Here is a 13,598-nt window from a genome sequence, read left to right as displayed (position 1 = left end):
ACAATCTCTCTCTTAGGAATATTGCCAGATCTCTTCCATGTTCGTTTTTAATAAGGAGTTAATAACTTTAATCTCTAAGCTTCATACAAATCAGGATAATGATCTGTTTCTTCCCTCTCCCAAACCTCTTTCTTACAGGGTTGTTGAAGACTCACCCTTTGGCCGTCAGACATTCGTGCCTTTTTTTGAACAGGACAAAGAGCTCAGAAAAATGCCTTACCCCTTGTGGTAAATGTGCCTTCTCATCTCAGCCCGCCCACTGGGGCAGCAGATGAACGTACGGCTGGGGATCAGTAAGGCTCACAGAGGGCACACGGTTTCAGTGGGTCTTGGGTTTGAGCTGTAGCTGCCCGTCCACAGGATGCTGTGCCGCTGGCTGCAGCACAACACGCGACACGTTTCTCCCCCAGCGCCGTGACAGCTCCAGTGGTGACCTCCTCCACAGCACCTCTGCAAGTCCAGAGCTTGCTGCTGGCGGTCACCCCTACCTGTCACGTCCACATCAACAGTTATGGAAGGAGGTTACCAGCAGCTGCTTTTCTTCGGAGATATTTTTTCTGTTCGTGTAAATATTCACGCGTTTCCTTCTGCGCTGGAGTTCTCTGGGAGAGGAACCAGCTAGTGGTGCGGGGTGCCTCTGCTGCCGGGCAGACTCGGGGAGCAGGGTCACACCTACAGGTGTGCCTATAGACGGCAGACATCAATAAAACTCTAGTGAATAGTAAATGACTAAACTACTTCCATTTTTTGTTTTATGTGAAGTTTTGTGCTGAATTAATCTGTCAAATCCAGTTAGGAGCAGAAGTGTCTGCTGTGGCAGGTTTGTAGCAGCTTGGCACGTTGCCTGGGTGCTACAGAAAGAGATTGTTCTTCCCATTGCAGGTAGTCAGTGTGGGACTGATCTTTAGATACCGAAGATACTGGCATTAGAGAGATACAGTGAGCTCAAGGCGCATACGATTCGGAAAGACGGAAAGGTGTTGTGCAGTTGAGATGAGTTTGTGGCCTTGCGGGGAATGTTCTCGGGGGCTCCTGCAGTGCAGCGGCGGCTTCTCGGGTACCACCACGGCAGCACCTCAGGAGAGAAAGGAGGGACCGTCCCCCGTCAGTCAGCGTGTGTTCTGCTCAGGATTTCCCCTCGAGAAGAGCGTTTACTGACGGATGTGCGTGTTTTCCTTCCCAGTGGTGTGGGAAGCCTAGCTGCTGCCCTGGTAGGGTTACTCCGATCATTATCTCGTGTTCCGGCTCGTCCATCAAAGAGCTGCAGGGCAGCCAGACAGCTGGAGTGACGGCTGCTGAACACCTTGTCATCTGGAGTTGAGAAATATTGATTTCAGTCTGTAAAGTGACTCTTTTAATGGCAGCTTTGCTGACTACTTATCAACCCATTATGTTGGAATAATATTAAAGTTACGATGCAGAATAATTATATTTCTTTTTGTTTTGTATAGGTAAATTATCTTTCTCCTGTTTTAAGTGATGTCTCTTAAGTTGTTAGTGTTGCTTTATACTTGTTTGACAAGTCTTTTCTGACTGTCCTGCAATGGAAATCTTTTCTTAAGGGGTTCTCTGGAACTTGTCTTCGTGCGATGCGGTGAAGATGACAATCATTAGAGATGCTCTGTCGACACTAACGAACACTGTGATAGTGCCACATTCCGGATGGAACAGCTCTTCCTTTGATGATGATCATAAAATTAAATTCCAGACCTCCCTGGTTCTGCGCAATACCACAGGATGCCTGAGGTAACCTGCTGTTCTAGAAGACTCCCTCTGACAGAGGGATAACTCCTGTTACCCAGCGGGTCCTTTGTGTACTGTGATTCTGAAGCAAAAGAGTCGCTGCATTTATAAAGTACATGTAGTTCTATCATTTAGGCAGCTTTTGCGTTTGGGTTTTTTTCCCATATTAGGAAAATACGAAAAGTACAAAATCAGTCGCAAGATGCTAACTATAATGGCGAGTGGTTAAATTTGGTGGCTTTTTTTATAAATGACGATCATTGCACTTTTCCCCTATTAAATACTGCAATTTTTGTGTTGTGTATAGGGCTTATGAATATTATTTAGGGGAAAAAATGTGCATTTGGTGATTCTTTATTATTGTATACATTTAATTATGTTTGTATATGCATATAGATCAGCGAAGAAGTGTTTGACTATTCGATTTGTGGATTTCTGAAACAGCAGTAAGAAGTGGAAAACGTATTCGGAATAATAAAAGGCAAAACTAAAATATCTGAAAAGAGAATTCAGGGGCCAGGGTAGTATATGAGCTATTTCTATTCATTTGTAGGTTTGTTTGTAATTGTAATTTATTAGATTTCAAATTGTGTTCCATTAAACAGCAGAGTAAGGCCGTTGTGTTTAAACAGAACTGGAATTGCTTTTTATACGCTGGTAACCCTTCTGAACTTCAGGATATTTTCATAAACCGCTCCTTTGTTGTTGTCCGCGGGTGGTGTTTAAGATGAGGAGCTTCGTGCTGCGTTGGTGGGGGGGCTGTGCGAGCACGGCGAGGGGAAGGGCATGCTGGAGGAGAAGCACGTCCCCGGGTCCGCGGTGGCGCGGCCGTAGCAGCAGCACTGTGTCTGGTGCGTGTCCGGTTGGCAATGCGCGGGCCTCGAAGGCAAACACTTTCTGCATCTACATCCTTTGCTAACGAGGCCGCGGCACAGAACGGGTCGCTGGTGGGTCCCCGTTGGAAAAGGGGCACTGGAGGGTGTTCCTGGCAGCGACCAGCTCAGCCGACAGCCGCAGCGCCTACGAACCAGAGATCTGGGCTTGTACAGCCCGGGGCTTGGGACGGAGAAGGCCGTGGGAAAGGGGTTCTGCTGGTGGCCGGTTTTGGCAGGGAGGCAGCGTTGTCTTGAAATTGCAGTTTGAATCATTTATCTTTTATAAAAATTGGGGGTGGGTTGCTGCACAAAAGGGTACGTTTGCTTTTAACTTCTCAATCAGCTGCATAAAAGACTTCTAGAGCGCTTGTATGTCTGTCTGCCAACACGGTGCTCCTTCGCCGCTTCACCCCGTAGGAACCTGAGCTCGGCGGGGGAAGAGGCTCGGAAGCAGATGAGGTCTTGCGACGGGCTGGTTGACTCTCTGCTGTACGTGATCCACACGTGCGTCAACACCTCCGATTACGACAGCAAGGTGTGTGCGCCTCTCTCCTAAGGGATTTTTGGTGCTAAACTACGTGTCTGGTAGGATGCTTTGGGGTTTGTACGGTGTAATTTAGCACTGCGATGGGTTAGCTCAACTGGACTTCTCTCCCAGCCCCAGCTTACTGACACACAAATTCTGCTGCATAACGCAGCGCAACATACTCTGTGCATTTCGTTTTCGTCAGCGTTGAAGTATTCATTCTCCAATAAAATAATAATAAGCTCTTGTCTTTTTCATTTTCAGAATACTAAAAAATAAGCCACTATAGTAGAGATTACTGTTATAAATAATTTCATATCTGAGTGTATCAGGAGAGAGACTGCAATTTTCCCGGAAGAGCAGACAAAGCAACGCCCAAGGCCCAGGACTAGAATTTAGTGCTTGTGCTGTGAATGCCTTTTCACCTCTACTTAATTTGTTTGACCTCTACCTAATTCGCTAGGTTTGCTTTATCACCACGTAAGAAAGTAACTAATTACATGACATCTTTGTGGTTTGGCTTCAGACAGTGGAAAACTGTGTGTGTACCTTGAGGAACCTTTCTTACCGCTTGGAACTGGAGGTCCCTCAGGCACGTCTGCTGGGAATCAACGAATTGGATGACTTGCTCGGAAAAGAATCGCCTAGCAAAGATTCAGAGCCAAGCTGCTGGGGGAAAAAAAAGAAGAAGAAAAAAAAAACTTCACAGGAGGATCAGGTTTGCCGTTTTCCTTGTATTACAAATATATCAACTGCAGTTTAGCTAATGGGGGGGGAGTACGTAGCTTGAAGGAAAGCTATCGTACGTTGAGTGAAAATGTAGAGTTTCATGTAGTTGCCAATCTGTGTTCGTTCCCCAGTGGGATGGAGTTGGCCCCATCCCTGGATTTTCCAAGTCCCCGAAAGGGGTGGAAATGCTGTGGCACCCGTCAGTGGTAAAGCCGTACCTGACGCTGCTGGCAGAAAGCTCCAACCCGGCTACGCTGGAGGGCTCCGCGGGATCGCTCCAGAACCTCTCTGCTGGCAACTGGAAGGTTCGTCAAGTCCTACTCTTCCTCCTGTCGCTGTATTTTCACTGGTTTTTTTAATAAGTTACTGGAACGTGTTTGGAAGGAACATGTAATTTTCTAGTGTGTGCCGGAGCCTCCCTCTCCCGCGCGTCTCGCTCGTGCTGCAGTGATGTTGTTTCCACAGCAAAAAGCGATGACACAGATGGTAGACAGGAAAAGCAATATGGAAATGGGCCTTGGAATTGATACCTTTACTTTAAATAAACAGAAAAAGCTTTCTTCTGGTGCATATTAGGTCAAAATAATCTTCTGGCATCTTCCACCTCTGAGTTCTGGTGGGAAGGTACTGTCAAAATAAGACCAGCGTAAATAAATTGTTTGTATTTGCTTTATTATTTGTATTATTTATTTCCAGACATTCTTGCCTGTGGCCCTTGCATACTATATGTTAAGAAGCACCACATGAGAACACTTGCTTAATGTTATGTATTTGTCACGGAGAGATAAAAACAGAAATGTTAATTGCTTCCTTTGCTTGTAGAAAAACAGCTAAGACTTTTTCATTTTATGACCATTATAAAAAAAACAACAACAACAAAAACCACAAAACCAACGGTGTTTCCTTTTCAGTAATTTGTCATCTATTAAGGTATTTTGTCCACTATTTTTTTTGTCCACTGGTATTAGACCACTTTTTTCAACATTGCTTTGTAAGAGGAATGAGTGAAAACAAGAGACAACCCTTTGTAATAATAGAAAAGATATACGTTTAATGTCCTGGTTTGAGGTGAACGGGACCAACTTTCTGTTCAGTAATTCTATTTCTAACATGGCATCTTTTCTTTGGCAAATGTCCCCTGATATACTTTAAAATTACAGTCTAGTTAGAGATCATTTCAGTTGCTGTGGATCTGTGAGTAACTAGAGTTTTACTGTAGTTCGCAGCGTACATCCGAGCTGCCGTAAGGAAGGAGAAGGGGCTGCCCATCCTTGTGGAGCTGCTGAGGATGGACAACGACCGAGTTGTTTCCTCCGTGGCCACGGCCTTAAGGAACATGGCGTTGGACGTGCGTAACAAGGAGCTCATCGGTGAGCACAGCCTGCGCTGAAGAGCGCGCCGTTACCCGCGTGGCGCCGGGGGAGATTCCACCAGTAGAAACAGTGTGCGGGATCGCACTGATCCTGTCAGTCGTGTCACAGGAATTCATCTTTTTGGCAGCGGTAGCTTTTCAGAATAATAGTGACATTTTAGTTTGTCTTTAGCGTCGTGCATGGCAATCTCTTTACCGTGGGTGGAAGTCACCTCAGCTGGGCTGCTCTGGACGGGAAACTGCCACTGCAAAATCTGGTGGAAAACACAACTACTGCCTTGGAGCTAAACGGCGACCTCCTCAGAGGGTTCCAGTGCCCCTCACGTATCCTCAGAGGATAGGACAGCTCTGCCGCCAGCACATCAGTAAATACTTTATTGAACAGTATTGGAGAGGAAGAGAGGGAAGGAATCCTCTCCTAGTAGCATATTTACACAAAAGCCCAGATATGGAGCAGTGTATATGTGTCTTTGCTGAATTAATTAATCAACAAGAGCGCTTGCTAGAAAAACTTACCGTTTCCCTTTTGGCAATTTTGATATTTAATGCTTTAAGCATTCATCTGTGCCTTTCTCATCTAGCATTTAAAAAAACCCAAACAACATATTTTCCACCTTGATCAGGAATCTCCTCCGTTTGTTATGGCAAGTGTTGAACATGCCTCACCCTCGGCTCCAGACTGCTGTGCCCTAAATGAACCCTCCTAACACAGGTCATGATCTAAAAAGTTTCATTTTTGTTACAGAAGCATTTTGTGTTGTAGACTAGTGGGATAAGTACGTAACAACTATTTATACAGATGAGAGTATCATTATTCTCAAAAAGATAAGCGCAGGTGAACAGAATTTTGTTATATATTTCTGAAGCTTCTCTGTCTTGGATGTTCAGAACTTGGTTTCTTGCAGGGTAGGGGTCGCATGTGTAAGAAATTAGTAAAAAGCAAATTCTGTTCTATAGCACCAGCCCTGTACAGGTCATACTCAGGTGATACTCTCTTTTCAGGATTTTTCTTTTTCCCTTCCTGGCAAAACTTTTCAGTTCAGGAATTTACCTCCAGGTGTTCCCTCTCCCTGCCAAAGCCGTAACTATGAAAGGGTTATTGGCTTTCCAGGTACACTCCGAAACTAATCTTTGTATAAAATATTTTGAGACACAAAGCGTGTCATAAATTACCCCATGCCACTAATCTGTTTTATGCAACTTCACTGCCATTGGTAGGGGCAGGGATTAGTGGGCTTACATGGTCTAAACTCTGAAGAAAATAAGAGATTGGGGAGTGCAACAAATACCAATATAAATGGGTACACGCAAGCGTGTGTTGAGGAGCCTGCTGCAGGACGCGCAGTGGCGGGTACCGCTGCACGCAGCGCTGCCGGGGCGTTCCCCAGCGTGTTGGAGAAGTTGTTCCTTTAGTTTGCAGAATTTCTGTTTGGATTTTTTTTTTCCCCTTGGGCACGTTACGCAAATAGATAGTTAATGGCTTTGTGTAAAGTTTATTCGTTAGGCACTGATGTATAAACACACGTCTTCAACAAAGTCAATTTATCATTCAATTAACAGCACAGCCAATACCTTGGCTTCAGTTCATTTCCCTTGTCTGCAGTGTGATGATTCCCACGCATCCGTAACTGAAATCGGAAGGAGTGAGATCTGATCTCTTGTCAGTAACGAATACGGTGAACAGAGTGTCTGAAAGAAAAAAAAATTCCAATTGCTGTAAGGGTTTCTTTAGCCTTCCCGTAAATGAAGCCTAGGAATGTGCAGCACTCCTTCCATCCCAATAAATAGCGTAACACTTTTCCTGGAATGATTCTGCTTTCCCCAAATAATTCCTGTTTACAAACGTTCCTGTTATAATGCAAAAATGCAACTTCTCACAGCTTTTAAGCTAAAAGGAACAAAAATAATTCAAAACCTGATCTCTAGTCCCTCTTGACTCTGTGTAAAATGTGAATTCTTGGAAGGTTTCCGTGGGTTTGATCCTGTGTATCTTATTGCTTTCAGATGCAGTTTTGTGATGAATTCTATAATTTCAAATCTTAACTCCCAAAATGTATTTTTTTCACTGGGTCCTGTTGATGGGTTTTTATAGGTAAATATGCTATGCGAGACCTGGTTAATCGCCTGCCAGGAGGCAACGGTCCAAGCATCCTGTCTGATGAGACGGTGGCAGCGATCTGCTGTGCGCTGCACGAGGTCACCAGTAAGAACATGGAAAACGCCAAAGCCCTCGCTGATACTGGAGGAATAGAAAAGCTGGTGAACATAACGAAAGGAAGAGGTGACAGGCAAGTAGGCAACACAGTTCACGCCTAAACTGTTTCTCTATTCCATTTAAAATACTTAAGGATGTGGGAAATGGTTTTTTGAGTAAAACAGGGATCTGCTTTTGCGGTCCTGATCTGAGCAGGTAACGGAGTCTGAATGGTGCTGGGAAGGAAAGGAGGGGGCAGTCGGTACCAGCGCGTTCTACCTGTTCTCTGTCTACAGCTTTTGGAGGCTTTTACAGGTACATGCAGTAATCGCATTGATGGGGCCTACACAGGTTAAATGCAGGACATGGACCTGTTGGAACAGGTCCAGCGGCGGGCTCCAGAGACTCTGGGAGGGCTGGAGCCCCTCTGCTGTGGGGACAGGCTGAGAGAGCTGGGGGGGTTCAGCCTGGAGAAGAGAAGGCTCCGGGGAGACCTTCCAGCCCCTGCCAGGCCCTCAAGGGGCTCCAGGAAAGCTGGGGAGGGACTCTGGAGCAGGGAGGGGAGCCATGGGACGAGGGGGAAGGGTTTTACACTGACAGAGGGGAGATTGAGATGAGATGTGAGGCAGAAATTGTTTGCTGTGAGGGCGGTGAGCCCCTGGCCCAGGTTGCCCAGAGAAGCTGTGGCTGCCCCATCCCTGGAGGGGTTCAAGGCCAGGTTGGCCGGGGCTTGGAGCAACCTGGGCTGGTGGGAGGTGTCCCTGCCCAGGGCAGGGGGTGCCACTGGCTGGGCTTCAAGGTCCCTTCCAACACAAACCATTCTGTGATTCTGTAAATGTTATTAAAAAAAAATTGTCCTCTCTTAAACACCTACACGATTAATAGAATATTTAGAGCTTTTCAAAGTCGGAATATGTTGGCACCTTTGTCAGGATGTATCGCAATAGCTATTAATGGTACCTAGCGTGGCTGTTCGGTGGGTTGTAGGGGAAACTTGCCCCACCAAGCAGTTTTCCCAGCCAGTGGGATCTTCTGGAGCAGAGCTGCAAAGCAACAGGTGACGGAGAGCCCCGGCTCTCTGTGGACTTACTGGGGTCTGGCTGTGCTGGCCCTTGTGCCAGGGCTTTGTTAGCCCAGCTCGGGGCTGGGCTTGCCCAGGTGTTGTGCTCAGTGGTACAAAACTGCTCAGAACTGGGCAGCTGGGCACCGAGGAGCAGGAACGTGCAACAGCTCCACAGTGGTGCAGGCACATGGAGCCCATGGTTTTGTCAGCAGCGCTGCTCCTTAGCGACACGGCGGCTGCGAACTGTGTCAGCGGGACTTGCATAAACCAGGGTATCGCAGGTATGCATTAAAAAGAATGTTCATTTTTATGATTTTTAATTCTTGCAGAAAATTACAGTAGCTATTTCAGCCCTTCTGTCCCCATCCCTCAGCTGGGTGACCTGAGGAGAAAAAGCCTCGGCTGCCGACGGAAATGGCTGTGGGCCTGAATGGGGCTCTGCCCCGGCCCTTTGCCGCAGCTGCTGGCCCAGCTCTGTCGCGCTGGCGCAGCGCAGGAATGGGTTACTGGCACCTGCGGAGGTGACCTGGCATGCTCCGCAGCGTCAAGGTTTAGGCTACTGTGGAGCTCTGGAATGTTGTTCTTTTTAAGTGGGATTAAGTGGTTTTCTAATAATGTAATATTCTTTACTGCCTTAGGTCGTCACTGAAAGTTGTCAAGGCAGCTGCCCAGGTACTCAATACGTTATGGCAATACCGAGATCTCCGTAGCATTTACAAAAAGGTAAATTACAAAATAGGCCTACACTGGAAAGCGGTTCTACAAAAACTCCTAATTTAATGAAAACCAATTTATTTTGATGGTTTTTTTTCTTTTTGCCACAGGATGGATGGAATCAAAGCCACTTTATTACCCCGGTATCAACACTAGAGAGAGAGAGATTCAAGTCACATCCTTCTTTATCAACAACAAATCAACAGATGTCACCTGTCATACAGTCAGGTCAGTCAGGAAATGTAGAGATTTACTGAAGGGGTACCCGCCATCCCAGTTTTTTAACTCAGCTTCTCAGCTTGCTACCAATTCTGTCTAAAGCTCGGTGTGACTTGCTGTTGTAGCTGTAGCCTCACAGAACGGGGGCACTTGAGAGAAAGCAGCAGACCGATAGCAGGGAACCTGTTTTCATTCCCAATGATGTAATGTCCCATTAGGATGAGCAAGACAAATACAAAAATCTTACTTTTTGGACTCATTTGTTTCTCGCTGTTGTTCCTTTAACACCTTCAGTGCCAGGATTTAGATCTTCATGAGGAGGCCGATACAAAAGCTACCTGAAGCCTTGTATGTTGTCTTCATTTAGGATTTTATTTTTCCAATTTACTCTTCTTTTTTATGTGAATAGACCTCTGTTAATACCAAGAAATATCGATCTACCATGACTGCTAAAATAAGAGACCAGTTCCTACAATACTCTTGTTTAATTATTTCTTTACATGAAGGTAACGGTGCTCACGCATTCCTTCATGACATGGTTGACTTGAAAAACAGGGACTCGAGCAGGGGTTTGGCTTCCTACGAGAAGTGTACCTGCTGTGTCGGGAGAAGGGAAAGCAGGCCTGTCCTTCGTGCCCAGAGTTCCTCTCAGCCACCACAGCACAACACGCAGGGCTGAGTCCTTTGTCCCGTGCCCTACAACGTTCTATTTAAGTATAATGTCATAAACCCATAAACATTAGCAGCAGTATCACCATCTAAAGGCAAACAAATCATGTCATGTGCAAACAGAAGTGGGTCTGGTCCCTTGTTTCAGTTGTAGGCGCTATAGGGCAGTGCTCCACCACTAAAGTCTCGCATTGTCATCCCGTGGTACGTCGGTGAAAGCTTTTGTCGCTGGGGTTCTTCATGCAGGAAGAAGCCTGTACGTACCAGTTCCGTCCATGACCCACGTCTCCCTCGTGTTGATCCTCGAGGAGGAAGGGGAGAGGACAAAGAGGAGGTCGGGGCGGGAAAGGCTGACTGACAATCTCTCCTGTTTCTTCAGTTGGCAGCACGTCCTCATCACCGGCTTTGTTAGGAATTAGAGAACCCCGCTCTGAATATGATCGAACGCAACCTTCTATGCAGTATTATAATAACCAAGGCGATGTCATTACACATAAAGACATATATACTGGTAAGTTATCAGTTAGATGGACTTTCAACTGGAATACGTAAATATTCCTTATATGCGGAGTTTATACAATCCTGATATGGCCGGTTGCATCAGCAGCTTTGTTGCTACTTAATGTTGTTTTCCATTTTTATTCATTATATTCATTGCATGTGGAACAGAGCAGGTTTTTCATCCGTCTCTGCTATTTTCTTCAAAATTGCACACATTACCAGAATAAGAGAAGATCTGTTTATGTATTGGGAGGTGAGAGGTGTTTGGAATTTTTATTTAAAATCATATTACACAAAATTGTTTTATTATGCACATTACGTATTATATTATGTTACAAATAATAACATGTGGTTGTATATTATAATAATATGATATTATTAAATTATACCAAGATTTCATCTTTTCCCTGATCTCCCTTTTCCTTCTTACTATTTGACACAAGTTGCAAAACAATAGAGGTGGCGGTGACTGAAGAGAAGGAAATTCCTTGTTTTAAAGGTTATTCATCTGTAAAACAAATAACACAACACAAAAAAGCCTTTTTGTTTCAATTTAACTACTGCTGAGGGACAAAACTTGCCTTTATTGTGTTATATTATATTATTAGTAGCTGCTAAAATCTGCAGACTTGTTTGGGTGCTATATGATTTCTTCTAGGTAAAACAGAAGCAAATAAACATAGATCAAAGAATAAAGACTGAAGTTTATGTCGTAAACTGTTTCCTCACAGGTTCCAGCAAACCGTCACCAATTTACATCAGTTCCTATTCCTCACCAGCAAGAGAACAAAATAGACGACTACAGGTGACTCCGCAATTTTGTTTTGAAATGACATGGATAACTCAACATAGACGGCGTTTAATGGAACCTGAGGCGGCCTGGGCGTACTTCGCACCATCAGCGTGCTTTTCTGTAGAGCGGGGCTCCAGCGTAGTCACTTACTGGCTGCAGTGGCCTTGAACTGACAGTTGCTTGTGTACTTCTGTCACCTTTGGGCTTGCTTTCTATAGTCGCATATTTTAGCATGTTCTTCTTGTGGTGGGATCTGAGACCACTTTTCTGACCTGACTTTTTTTTTTGGTAGGTGTGGTCAGGTTTCATACTTTCTACTTGTGCTCTAAAAGCACTACTTTTGGAGTTACTAGCTTCCCAGTGAATGCAGAAGGAGACGCGGGGGCAGGCATAGAGGTTTTTCCATTTAGTTTAATTTAAAAATTTTAAAATATTTCATGGAGGTTTGAAACGAAATGTTACTATGATCATTGGTAGAGCTACGCTCTGTAGGGAAAGGTTCTGTATAATGGGTGTAAGTTTGAGAAACAAGTATTATCTCTGCTAATTCTATTTTGAAAGCTTATTTTTCTATCATTTTGTCAACAGCATCAGCAACTGTACTACAGTCAAGAAGACACCAACAGAAAAAACTATGACGCATACAGATTGTACCTGCAGTCCCCACATAGCTATGAAGACCCGTATTTTGACGACCGAGTTCACTTTCCTGCTACTTCAGATTACACAACACAATATGGACTGAAATCAACCACAAATTATGTAGACTTTTATTCCACCAGACGATCTTCTTATAGAGCAGAACAGTACCCGGGTTCACCCGACTCCTGGGTGTAGCATCAAAGAGGAATAACAACAGTGTACTTCTCACCTTGCTTGGGAAGAAATGGAATGGCCTCGTTTGCTGTTTTGGTTATGAAACGTGAAAGTGAAATGAAAGAAGGAACAAGGAAGATTTTGGGGGTTTTTTTTTGTTTTTTTTTTGAGTAAGGAATTGTCAGGAATTAAAACTGGAAGGGATGGTTTTTTGCTCTGTTTAGATGTTAGGTATAGTTACTTGTAGCTCCTGTAGTCTGGTGAGGGTGTGGGCGATGTGATGAAAGGTTTGAGAATTGAGTAAAATGAATTTGGAAAGCGTGTAGGTCAGAGCAAATTAAAGCTGATTTTTTTTTTTATGTGAATAAAAGTCTTGTTCTGATAGTTTGTACAGAAAAAATAAAATGGATGCCCTTGTTTTATTGCTATTACTAAATGTCAAGATTGTATGCTATTCCGTCATGTAAATTTCTTTCGTTGGTGTAAATATGGAAATGCCACATTGGTTTAAAGTGCCATCCATTTGTAACGCAGTGTGTCATTTTAAAAGGAATTTGAAACATCATGCACAAAAAAAATTCCAAGAAAATGTTATCAATTTTAAAAGGGAAAAAAAAAAGACTACTTTTAAAAACGACTAGTGTAATTTTGAAGCACAAAGTCCAGTCCAGTATATCTCCACCTCTCCCATTCCCTGCCTATTTCATAAGAAACTTCACTGCCATTTTCTATGCACATGGAATAACAATAAATATGGAAGTCTCATCCATGGAAAGCTGTTCCCTGTTCATTGTTTTTTATTTTCTGTGTGTGATATTCGAAACAAATGCCATGAATATGAAGCCTAATTGCATGTTTTTAAGGAGGTTTAAATATATTTGGGCCATTTTCCCAGCTTTCTTCAGTGCATACATTCTGAATTTGTCAGGCTGGCAGACCAAAGTGTGAAATTACACACTTTCCTCCTGTTACTCCTTAGACTAGTATTTTTACTTGTGATATGGGCAGTCCAACATACTTCAGAACTCTGTCCTGTTTTCTTCCCATCACTCCTCTACTCTGCGCCTTGCTCTCCCCAAGAAAATTAAGATTATCTTGCTTTCATAGACATTATAGTCTCCATTTTGACTACATTCTGCTTGGTTTTATTTACAATAGAAATCTTTGATTATTTTAAGTAACTATAAGTCCCATAGTTTGGTCATGCCGTAGAGTCTGTTAACTTTATACTGTCTGTAATCGTAATTGTTGTTCCCCATCGTTGCACTTTTCTTTTGTTTTCAGTGTTTCCAAGTATCCCGACTGCGTCAGTGCAATGAGAACAGGTAAGCAGAACTGCTCCAAGTCTAGATTATACGGCAAATTCACTTTCCTTAATTGGTTG

At 44.1% G+C, this 13,598-nt stretch overlaps 1 protein-coding gene across 6 annotated transcripts in view; it reads left to right on the top strand.

Moving 5' to 3' along the window:
* Window positions 1-13,003, top strand: part of PKP4 (plakophilin 4) — an 85,090-nt gene extending 72,087 nt beyond the window's left edge. For 5 of the 6 annotated variants that reach the window (XM_063340898.1, XM_063340894.1, XM_063340897.1 and 2 more), the window contains 11 exons: window positions 1,563-1,746; window positions 3,036-3,153; window positions 3,671-3,862; window positions 4,005-4,178; window positions 5,093-5,243; window positions 7,338-7,533; window positions 9,141-9,225; window positions 9,327-9,444; window positions 10,484-10,615; window positions 11,337-11,410; window positions 11,987-13,003. In XM_063340898.1, coding sequence (XP_063196968.1) covers window positions 1,563-1,746; window positions 3,036-3,153; window positions 3,671-3,862; window positions 4,005-4,178; window positions 5,093-5,243; window positions 7,338-7,533; window positions 9,141-9,225; window positions 9,327-9,444; window positions 10,484-10,615; window positions 11,337-11,410; window positions 11,987-12,235 — 1,673 coding nt within the window. In that variant the 3' untranslated portion in view covers window positions 12,236-13,003. The remainder of the gene's footprint in view (window positions 1-1,562; window positions 1,747-3,035; window positions 3,154-3,670; window positions 3,863-4,004; window positions 4,179-5,092; window positions 5,244-7,337; window positions 7,534-9,140; window positions 9,226-9,326; window positions 9,445-10,483; window positions 10,616-11,336; window positions 11,411-11,986) is intronic. The other variant, XM_063340899.1, reaches the window with a different exon arrangement.
* Window positions 13,004-13,598: the final 595 nt, after the last annotated feature.

The sequence above is a fragment of the Chroicocephalus ridibundus genome, chromosome 7, assembly GCF_963924245.1.
Source record: "Chroicocephalus ridibundus chromosome 7, bChrRid1.1, whole genome shotgun sequence".
Lineage (NCBI taxonomy): Eukaryota > Metazoa > Chordata > Aves > Charadriiformes > Laridae > Chroicocephalus > Chroicocephalus ridibundus.
The sequence above is the reverse complement of the archived record's forward strand: the minus strand, read 5'-3'. Positions and strand labels throughout refer to the sequence as shown.